The 11,452-nt window shown below is 39.7% G+C and overlaps 1 protein-coding gene and 1 long non-coding RNA gene across 2 annotated transcripts; one reads left to right on the forward strand and one right to left on the reverse strand.

The window, feature by feature from the left end:
- Positions 1 to 6,216: 6,216 nt before the first annotated feature.
- LOC125573003 lies at positions 6,217 to 7,535 on the reverse strand. The gene is made up of 2 exons (XR_007313911.1): positions 7,418 to 7,535; positions 6,217 to 6,774 (listed from the first exon to the last, which is right to left on the reverse strand). It is a non-coding gene; the product is annotated as an uncharacterized LOC125573003 (long non-coding RNA).
- On the forward strand, positions 7,529 to 11,035 carry LOC5509559. The gene is made up of 7 exons (XM_001629984.3): positions 7,529 to 7,936; positions 8,160 to 8,244; positions 8,456 to 8,633; positions 9,126 to 9,267; positions 9,931 to 9,996; positions 10,093 to 10,174; positions 10,267 to 11,035. The coding sequence occupies exons 1-7, from the start codon at positions 7,840 to 7,842 to the stop codon at positions 10,301 to 10,303; spliced, it is 687 nt and encodes a 228-aa protein (XP_001630034.2). The 5' UTR covers positions 7,529 to 7,839; the 3' UTR covers positions 10,304 to 11,035.
- Positions 11,036 to 11,452: the final 417 nt, after the last annotated feature.

Genomic DNA, 11,452 nt, shown 5'->3' on the forward strand with positions numbered 1-11,452 from the left:
GCTCGGCGATGGGGCCGGGGGTGGATTTTCATGCGTGCGTAAATAGACATGGTATTCTTTTGATGATTATATATGAGTTTCAGCTTTCAAGACGTGCCCTTCGGGCTACTGATAAATTACTTCTTTTTTTATCATGATCTAGAATCAACTGTTGAACTTCCCTAAGGTCTATTTAGACGTTGAACGGGATTCTATTTTCATCCAAGATATTACGCTAAGTTCTATTTATATCCATAGACAGGATAAAATTATTATGACTGAAGCTTTGTTTTGCCATCGCGATTGTGGAGCAATTATATTAAAAAGGGCTTATAGTTTACATCAGGGGCTCATAAGTAGGGGCAATCAACTTCCCCACATTCTGATATTATATAGGTGTCACGGCGTTTCCTAGGATCAGGGCTATTTTTAGACGCGCGGATGAGCCAATCACATTCAACCTTTGTGTTGACGTTTTGGCTGAGCTCAACTGCACGCGCAGTCTTAGACAAAAAGCTATGTTCTCTCTTCGGTACTTTGACTACTTTGAATCCAACCATACCTATGACTTTAAATTCTAGCTTGCAATTCTTTTGGTAAACAAACAAAACCGACGGATGATAGATAAAAATATATTTTTCCTAACTGCAATTTGCGCGTGCAGCCTCACGTCACTTGCGCGCGCGACCAACGTCAAAGTAGCTGATTGGCCCGTTCGTGCGCGCGCGTCTAAAAATAGCCTGATCTTAGGAAATGCTGTGACATTTATAAAATACAGATGATTACCCCTACTTATAAGCCCCTGTTTACATTTTATCTAAAATCTTATAATAAATTGCTTTTAGAGGCAACTTTCGGGTCTCAATAGACGTGCTAGATCACTCTAGATCACACGCTAGATCACTCTGGTATGTAGTCAAATCCGACAATAAACGTCCCGTGGAGATACTGCAAAGGCATAAAATATTCCTTTTTGGTTTTTCGGGGATATTTATTAAAAAAAAACCCTCCTCTCTTTCCTTCCCCCCCCCCCCACCCCCCCCCCCCCCCCCCCAACCCTGGAAAAATAAGGTCCACTTTTTCGGATTTCGCACCCCTCCCCCCCCCCCCCCCCCCCCCCCCCCCCAAGGGAAATCCTGGGTACGGGCCTGTATTAAGCAATATCTTTATTTACTTGTTGGTGACTACAGTACCAATAGAGTGTTTGTTTCGTGGAATATACTTTAGCTTTAGCAAAACTGACTAAGCCCTGGCTAAGTATGGCCATTAGACTTCGTTTCACGGCTAGTTTATGAAAACCACTCATTTTTTGCAAATCTAGCATACTCGTATTTTCCGCATCTGCTTCTATTATAAATATTTCCGGTTTAGTGGCAGAAACCACCTTTGCTGGTTATATCCAGAAAATATAAGGCCTTCATAAAATATTTACATATTTACATATCCTTGCTATGATTCATCATTTAAAAATAATAGGCTCCAAATATAGTACATTAAAGCTTCCGCCGTCTCACTTCCATTTTCAGAGTCACACAACAAAACGTCTTCCCTTTTACAGTCTCCCGCGGCAACTCTTGTTGATGACTGTTCCGTTCAAAACATTCAGAGACGTCTTTAATCGTATAGCCAATAGCTGCCTCATTGTAAAATCACTCTAAATAATCCGATTTCTCTGCCCCGCTTCTCATCAGACATAAATTGTTTTTGTTTTTTTTATTCCATACTGGGTTTGCAGTTATTTTATATTTTGAGTCTCTATTTCCACAGCAATGTCCCAGTCCAGGACTACTATGATTGCAAATCATTGCCCAAGAAATAAAACAAAATTGATTGCTTCATTATTTTAAACCAAGGCAAACACAGCGACGGAGGTGACACAGAGATTCTATAGAAATCAGTGGGCTCCAGTGAATACTGCAGTGCACTTACATGCAGAAGCTATTGTTAGGGAGAAGCAGGAGACCATAAATTATGTATAGTTAACTATATGTTGAGCAGTAATGATTTAAGAAGCTATTTTCATGGACTCTACTTAGACCGAAATAATTACTGGGTATGTACAGGCATGCAGCTAGGGGTTGTTACACGGCGGATTGTGCCCCTCCCACTCAACCAAAAAAAGCAGTCTTTTTTTAAAATATACTTTTTTCCATACTATCTATGATTGCAAATCCCCTTCACAGCTAATCAGATTGTCTGTTATGGTTATCAGACTTCACCTTTCCCTACCTAGGGTCTTCAATTAATTTTTTTTTTTAAATAAAATAAGACTCACTTTTATTTTGTTCCTTTTTTCTTATAAAACAAGCAGAGAAACCATAAAACAAAGGGTTAGTGATCAGCTATGACAGTGGCTGCAAAAAAGGGGGTCTTGCATAAATCTGGCTTATGGAAAATGTGCTAACTGCCCCACATAAATCTAAAAGAATATAGATTTAATCCTTGCAATTGAATGACCAACCAACCTATGAGCTCGAGCACTTTACTTCTCCACGAGAACTTCTAGTCTAAATTCTTTATAATAATACGTCAAAAACCACGGGTAGATCTTGCTAGAGAATTCTTGTACTGTGTCTTGTACTGATGAATTCTGCCAATTCCCCCGTCACATTCTTTGTGTAACTCAACACGAATGCTATTCTGCTTTTAGCAGCCGCTCTGTCACGCACGCCTTCCCCACAAGCTTGTGCGTGACACTGAAAGCGGCTGCTAAAGTATACGAATGCACGCTCTCGCCTCGTCACGCTATAAGTTCAGAAAAAAAGTACACAATCATTAGGCAATATCTTTATTTACTTGTTTGTGACTAAAGTACCATATAGAGTGTTTTTCGTCTTAAACCCGTGGAATATACTTTAGCTATGAGAAGTGTAGAAAAGCACTGACACTTCAATGTTTTTTTCTTTTTTGTCATGGCTAAGTACGACTATTAGACTTCGTTTCACGGCTAGTTTATGATAACCACTCTATTTTTGCAATACTAGCGTAATGCAACCGGTATTTTCCGCATCTGCTTCTATTATAAATAAGTATTTCCGGTTTAGTGGGAGAAACCACCTTGGCTGGCTATATCCAGAAAATATATGGCCTTCATAAAAATATTTACATATCTTTGCTATGATTCATCATTTACAAATAATAGGCTCCAAATATAGTACATAAAAGCTTCCGTCGCACTTCCATTTTCAGAGTCACACAACAAAACGTCTTTCCTTTTACAGTGTCTCCCGCGGCAACTTGTTGATGACTGTTCCGTTCAAAACATTCGGAGACGTCTTTAATCATACAGCTGCCTCATTATTCTTAAAGCTTCTCTCAGCAGCCGACGCGCTTGGCCCTTATGCTTACGTGAGGTTTAGTCATTTGAGTCATAGGCACTTGAATTAATATTTGCCGGTTCGGTGGCTATCCAGAAAACAAAGAGCCCGCATTTTCGTGGATGCACAGGGCGGAATAGTGTCCTTATTTTGCACGCTATACAAAGGCTTTTCCTCAAACGCGAAGTAAACTTATTCTTCTTTGAAGCTGTTCTTTTTCCTCTGTTTCTTCTATAGCAGCTAGCTTGGGAACACATCTTTTCCGTCTTTCTCTTATTTCATGAGTGTTCTTTTTCTGCTGGAAGGTTTTGAATACTGCCACCCAAGAGTCTTTTTCTGTACTGCTTTCAGCTGTGAAGGCTAAAAAGCCAGGACCTCCTCCAATTCTTTCTCCTCCTGGAGTAACGATAAAAGTCAATTTATCCTGGTCCCTTACAATACAGTCACGTAACCGCACTACAGCACAAGGTTTCTTCCAAATCCCCATCGCTCCATTGTAGAAAAGTACGAAAGGTTCCGAGACTTCAGTATAAGCGACAGCAAGAAGCCTGTGTTTCACATTCGACTCATTATCAGACAGAAGCAAAAATCCCGACTTGCTCTGAGCCATGGTCATATTTGTTGTGATGTAAACGATAAGGAGCCCAACGCTATAATCAATCAATGTCGTGGTCTTTGCTATTCACTCGTTTGGCAGTTCTGATAAGCGCCGACTTTGAGAAGCGTATTTATACTATACCTACCCCCCGCATTTTACAGAGCGTACGTCATAGGGACTTGGTTTTCTTTGTGTAAATACTCCCGTCACGTCACGCTGATGCTTGACCCATGCTTCCTTTTGCATTTATTTATCTCAGTGACGTCATTTGCGATGTGTCAGGCGCTAAGAAGAGACTACGAGAGGCTTTTAATTTGAATTTGTTGTTTATCTGGTTTACGCTACGTTTTCTTAGCCATGAAACGAGTTCCCGATTACATAAGAAACAACAGAGTCGAAACCTCTGTGAGATTTAAAAGCGGATGTACGTTTCCTTTTAGCCTACGCTGTCTGTTTATATTGTATGCCGGTGGGTCGATTAAGATATAATTATTGACGGGAAACCTGCAAAAACAAGAAGCATCAATTAGCTCATTTATAAAAATGAGTGCTCAGGATAAATTAATTAACACACATAACTCTCTAGTATATTCCCTAACTCAAAATTATCAATGAAAGTACGTGCAGTATTAAAGGTATAGTAATCCAGAAATTTTAATTAAAATTAAACAAATTAAAATACAAATACAAATACAAATTAAAATTTGTATTCATTCGAACACAATGGTCGCTTGGTTTCCCTATTTTTTGAACAACCAAACTCAGGCAAACAATGCCAAGTGCACTATAAAAGACTCCTTTATTAGAATGACGTCAGGTCACTCCTAACAGAAAATGAAGTCTTTTTGGCAAACCTACCAAATACCTGTTGATGACACTAAAGTAATTTAGGTTAAGCGGTTTACAAAGCTCCGTGGCTTATTTTTATTGATTTATTTTTTACAGCAGATAGAAGAACAATATATTTATAATTTTTTTTTAGTTTCTAGTCACTTACACTAGAGTGCAGTAGCTGCTATGTTTTAATTGTCCAAGAAACGGTCCAAGAAACGATTTTCTATGTAATGGAGATCACCTGTTGTTAAGACGTTTAGAAAAGTCTTTCTGAGTAAAAGGAATCAGTAAGATTTAAGCTAACAAACCGTTTTCTTATGCCAAGCTTTGTTCACGTATGTTTGCTTTATCCAAAGTTAAAATGCGATTGTGGAATTTTGTTTTCCCAAACGTGACATTATTGAAGTTTCATTTGTCGTCGCCTCTGCAAAAAGCTGGATTTAAATTAGCCCTTGTTGACCGTTAGAAAAACACCACTTAAACTGATTAAAAAAACCTGCTAAAGCGCATTCAACGAAGCAATTGACAAGGGGTATCAAATTATGCGGGAAAACGAGAGGATAAGGCATTTTATGTCTTCTAAATATTATCTTCATGTGTTTTGTGAGGTGAAAACAAATGCCATGTTTTCGTGCGCAAATGCGTACCGCGAATAGATAAACACATTTTGTTTCCCAGTCATTAACCTGTGTTTATGCAGACATGGAAAACGACACGTTATATTGAACATAACATTAAAAAGTTCTATTATTAGAAAAAAAATAAACACTTGAGTTGTTATGACGCCAGCAGAAACAATGTTCCTTCTTATGCTCTTCGAAAATAGGCAACTTCTGTGCCATATTTTTTTATTAAATAACATCCAAATGGTCTTTGAACAGTAAAAAAAGATCGATTCAGTGGCAAAGCTAGGTTTATTGTATATTATCGCCCACAAATGAGAAAATGTATACACACTGCCGCGTTTAAACGAAAAAATACGGTAACAGCCGGTTTACTCTGAGATGTTTGTATGGCAAAAATAAAAAAATGGTTGTTGATGTTGTTGACAATGTTTTGCATAAAAAAGTTGTTCGCTTAGTATATTATTATTAGTATTAGTAAATTTTTCACACAGCGCCGAAACTATTTTTCATGTTTTCTGCCTAGTACGTGACAGCTGCTCTATTTCCGTTTGGCGTGAAAAAATGTCCTCGGGATCAACAAATCTGTCTGCAAGCCACTTTTAGAATTTGTTTTATTTTTCAAAGCTAAATTTGACGGGAGGGCTTCAGCTCAAGAGTTAGGTTCTTGCGAGGATGATGCCTATTATAGCTTAAATGTTTAGATGTAGGAGAAGTTCTTAGATGGTCAAGCCCTTCAAAACACGCGAGAGAATAAAAATAAAGTTAGGAGAAAATGTTTGTCACGTTTGTAGTAGAATGGGATTTTATGATAATTCACGCGTCTCATCACCGATAAACGTGACATTTCGGTGTTTTCCCTCCATGGATATTGCTGTTTCAGTAAGGCTGGGGCCAAGGCGTCACCAGCGTTGGCAGTCAGACAGACGTGTGCCGGGTTGATTCTTGTTCAGATTGCGAGGACCCACGCATAATAAGGCGAGAGGGGAGGAAGGGAATTGTATGATCGGTATCATAACCTTATAATGCATAGATGCATGTATCAAAACGACACCTCCGTGAGAAGCAGAAGCACACTTGAACTGATAATACTACATAATACAGAACTAAGCCTACGGGGTATAGAACATGGATTGTGACATTATTCCATATAATGGTGTCGATGCGTGTTGGTGTAAATAAAGCTATTATCCCAAAAGTATAAAGGCTATTTTAATGGGCATTTTATCCTTATCATGATAAGACGAAAAAAAACAAAAACGGAAGAAATGTACACGTTTTGCGATCTACAAAACGCCCGCTTTGTTGTTGTTCAGCTTTGTCTTCACACGCGGCTCGGCCTTAAACGGATGTGTTCCGAAATTATGACGAGTGCCTTCCGAAGAGAGCGAGTAATGACGAATAGCCGGCGAACGTGCATGGTCTAAAAGAGATGACAGGATTTGTAATAAAATTATGTAGTATGGTTTGGAATATCTAGCAGTTCCTTGTTACTATGTTTTATTTTGTGAATGATAAAAATATGGTATGAACGAGGAAATAATATAGATATTAATGAGCGTCCTGTTTATTTATTCAAACGGAAGTCGTTCGACGGAAGACGAAAGACCCTGACATGCATCCACTCCTTCTGGGAAATGCCCAGTAAACATAGATCACTCTGACCTTGCGACACAGATCATGCATCAAACGGCGGGAACTGATTCGAGACGCGAGTCAAGAAAGGGTGTCTGTAAATAATTGAGCCACAAACACGTGCTTGCTTGTAAATAAGACTGCTCACCTCACGGCACGTGGAGGCCCATGGCTACTATACAAAGCGCCCGCAAAGACCGCTGGGCTCATATAGTCCCACCCCTTCCATCTCCCCTTTCGAAGGAATCATTTCAGAATGTTTTATATATAAAGTTACAAAAAAATGCCTTGGCCAAAGAAAACACAAGTTGACACAAGTAGAAAAACTAACTAGCTGACGTGCGTTTCAAGAGACGTTGAATACTGAATCCCTTGATGGAAGGAATGGAAAAGAACACTTGATCTGAGCCTACAGTTGCAGCGTGACTAACCTTCTGTTATTGCTAATTAACTCATCCCCTCTGTTGCCCTCTTATAGTGGTTTGCGTTACACGAGCCAAATTAGCGTCTGTGTGGAAATTACCGTATAACATTTGTAAAGGTCGTCCCGCTCGTAAAACTATCCATGCATATCATATATCGCAAGTAACAGAAGCGTTCGCTTAGCAACCGATTTATCAATTACCCCAACACGCATTTAAGAATTTATTGCATATATGAAGAGATTTAAGTGATTTTCACACTTAAAGTAGAGCCACGATAGCCAAGTTTCGACTGACTTTTTGCTTTAAAAAATAAGGACGCTTCGCATTTGATAATGTTTTGATTGTGTGTTGGGGTAGACGTCTGATAGCAACTCGTCCGTACGACTGTCACCGCGAGCGTTAGAAAACTAAAACAGTTTTTGTGCATCATGCGGACTATTACAGAGGAAGAAAACCCGTCAGATCTTGTCACAAGTGATGTGAAAAATCCACCATGGGGTACAGAGCCCCAAACACCATCTACAGGTAGTGTTTATTAGGGTTTAATTTTGACGAAGGAAATGTAAAAGATTGTTTCGCTGAAAACTTCATTTTCCCTGTGCGTCTTATATTATTATTTCCAATTGCATCTTTCTTCAAACGATAAATTCATTTTTCAAGCCATAGCGTTTATTGCTGACTTTCCCTTCTCCTCGTTTTATGAGAGCTTTGATTGACATAAGTGCTTGATCAATATTTTTCTCTTCAGCCACAGGAACGCGCAAGTCGTTCCCGTGGACCACGTATTCCAAGGACTATATAGGTCTTCCGGGATCCGTAGCTCAACCTCAAAGGTACAATACCCACATATCAACCTAAATGAAACCCCAAACATACCGCGCTAATGCTGACTAAATTACTTTGCTGTTGATTGCTCCCGTTCCTCGAACATAAACTTTAATGCCTCATGCAAACCACTCTACACAGCTACCATTTGATATCATGAATCAAAAACTCTTTCCGTCATAACAGGGGTCTCATTGTTATTTTTCCTCGTATTTCTAGAATGCGTACCGCGGAGCATCTACCCCGGGGCTGGCCATTTGAGACGACGCACTACGCGGGGACCTTTCGCACCCCTCAGGTCGGTTACAGCAGGCACGGGGTCCCCACTCCTGCGTCTGTACACAGGAGAAATAATCCGCATGCAAGGATACAGGACCCGTGGCACTACCCCGATAAGGTAATAAATTGAAAGGAGTTGAATTTTTTTTTTTTTTTTTTTTTTTCAGTGTTTATTTTCTTAATAACGTACAGCCAGACCTCTAACTTAGGGTCTGTAAACGGATAATTGTGAGTCTTGCCTATAAATAATCATCAATTTGTATTTATACATTGTTGTATTAAAAGGCTAATGTTGGGCAGTTTTCGAGTATTAGGTAAAATATTTTCTGTTATGAAAATAAAAATTACATTCCCACCCCGGGAATCGAACCCGGGGCACGGCGGTGAGAGCGGCGGATCCTAACCACTAGACCATATGGGAATTCACGTAGCAGTTAAGTTATTTTATTCTTTATATACCAAGAGAGTCAAGAGTAGATCAGAAACATGACTTCTTTTAGAATTTGTGTTTGTAAAATTGACGTGGATTTTTCTTAAATTATTGTGGGAAAATGTTTGAAATCATAAGAAAAATCATCTGAATTTCAATAAATTTGAATTTTTATCGCAGACATATTTAGTATGGAAGAACGTTCCCAGTCTGTTCCCCCCTCCTCGCGAGACCCAATCAGCGCCACCGAACATCTTACAAAACGATAAACACCGATGGTTCAACACCACATACAAGACAACATTCAACGCCAGACCGCTTGGTAAGCTTTCATCTTATAGCAAACCAATGGCAACCTTCAGCTTGAAGCCTGACAATTATTTTATCTTCGCGCTTCACCCTTTTCTCTCATTCTTGTACTCTTCGTATTATTATTCTCCCTTTTGTCTGTCTTATTATTTTACCTTCTAGTTCTTTTTAGATTTTGCCAATTAAGATGATGCCAAAATGCAATCTACCATGAAAATCATTCACGAAGCAGAAGAAGGCAAACCTTAGCTATTTATAACACCCCTCAGTAACAGACCAGGCGAAACCCGACCCGGCGGAAATTTTCGGCCTACCCTCCTAAGAGCTTTTAGCATCCCCGGCACCCGGTGAAAGTTCTAAATTAACCCAGACAGTTTTTTTTTTCTTGCCCGATCAGTAAGTTGAATGACCGGCGGTAAATAAAAATTAGCTGACCCGGTGGAAAAAAATCGAACCCGGTGAGTCCGAAAATCTAGATTTCACCGGATCTGTTACAGAGAGATGTTTTGTAGGCGCTTTATCCGAGGCTGCATTTCTCTGGTGGTCGGAGGAGAGGTGACCCTTTTTAAAATATTTTCGGGATTTTGTATTCAGATACAGCCACGGGCAGAAGCCTATCACCTCCCCGTCAGAATGGACTGTCCCTTACCATTGCTCCCTTTATTCTAATACACAGTACCTCCCACCTTCAACCCGAAAAAGAATTCTTGGAAGCCCGATCGCTGGAGACCTGAATCGAAAGGTAGATGAAAATAGAACGCGTTTTGTTTTCTTATAGGCGAAATACAGTCCTACAGAAATGACGGACGTTAATAACAATTCTTGTATTTGTCTTTAGCACAAACTCCAGCTCTGCACTGGCAAACTACCACCACTCACGATTTCAGGGGTGCACTGGGACGCCCTACTACAACTGAAAGGTAAGAGTTTAAAAGGGTTGCGAGGCACCACCAGCAGCGACGACCACTTATATGGCATGTCTTTACTGACGACTTTTTGTACTGCTTTTCAGGCCGCATGATATGTCATGGAGCAACCTGAGCATGTGATTACTTTATGCCTGGTGCACACTAGTGACATAATGACATGAGAGCGTGCGCGCGCCTATGTTGTTATGTCGTTGTGTCACCAGTGTGCATTACCATCGAGCGCTGAAATGCTTCGTCCCTGCTTTCGGAGGTTTCTTTGTTTGACAGACCACGCTGTGATGTCTTTGTTGCATGCAGATGACACTATTTTTATGGATTGCCGTTTATTTTCTAACAATTTGGACTCGGTGTTCAGAGATTATATTTTTCATAAACATAGAATTATTTCTAGAACGTCCCTACGATGATAAACAGCAGGGCAGTATATAATGCCTAGTGCACACTAGCGACATATCGACATAACGACATGAGCGCGCGTACTGTAATCTTCGACATAACGGCATAAGAGAATTTTTTTTTTCATGTCGTTATGTCGGGCTAAACATAGTGCGCACGCCCATGTCGTTATGTTGTTATGTTGCTAGTGTGCACTAGGCATAAGCAAAGTGGCCGTGAACACCCTGGATCCCACCCCCTAGGCAACCGCTGCCTTGCTGAAGTACTTACTACTTACGGGGGAGTATGCAGCGTGAAATGATTGGCAACAAAGTTTTCAAAAATACATATTTTCATCCTTTTAATGTTCTATGTGGTATGAGTGTCGGTTGAAATTGCTCAAATGTTTTTATCCTTATTATCATGAATGATAGATACTAGTACTATTGTTGCACAAATAAAGATTATTTTTTCTCATTGTGCGATCATCCTTGCCAACAAGTCAAACAGGCTAAATCTTCACCCAGTCACATTATCATAGATTATTTTTGGATTTTCGGGGAATAAAAGCTTTTTTGCTACTTTTATTTTTGTTATTTTTGTTTGTTTATTTTTTATCTCTCTCGAAACCCTTTATCATGTAGTTTAATCCCTCCCTCCCGGGCGCCCAATAATCTTACACTTTTGCAATTCTCATACCTTTCATTGTCATATTGGTATATATCGTTGGTATTTCAGCGACCAAAAGCCACATAAGGCTGGAAGGTGTCTTATTATTGTATTATGGTACGCTCCCATTTGTTTATTTTCGCCCGCAAACCCCGGCCCTCCACCTAGTTTTACTATATTACATCAGTTGTATAGTGAGCGCTATGAACACTGATGGAGAACTTG

Source organism: Nematostella vectensis, chromosome 10 (assembly GCF_932526225.1).
Source record: "Nematostella vectensis chromosome 10, jaNemVect1.1, whole genome shotgun sequence".
Lineage (NCBI taxonomy): Eukaryota > Metazoa > Cnidaria > Anthozoa > Actiniaria > Edwardsiidae > Nematostella > Nematostella vectensis.

Bases quoted from the DNA above. Each gene is read 5' to 3' on its own strand.
- LOC5509559 (XM_001629984.3), top strand. From the start codon at position 7,840: ATGCGGACTATTACAGAGGAAGAAAACCCGTCAGATCTTGTCACAAGT. The intron at 7,937-8,159 runs GTAGTGTTTATT...TTTTCTCTTCAG, and splicing joins GCCCCAAACACCATCTACAG to CCACAGGAACGCGCAAGTCG. The intron at 8,634-9,125 runs GTAATAAATTGA...TTTTTATCGCAG, and splicing joins CGTGGCACTACCCCGATAAG to ACATATTTAGTATGGAAGAA.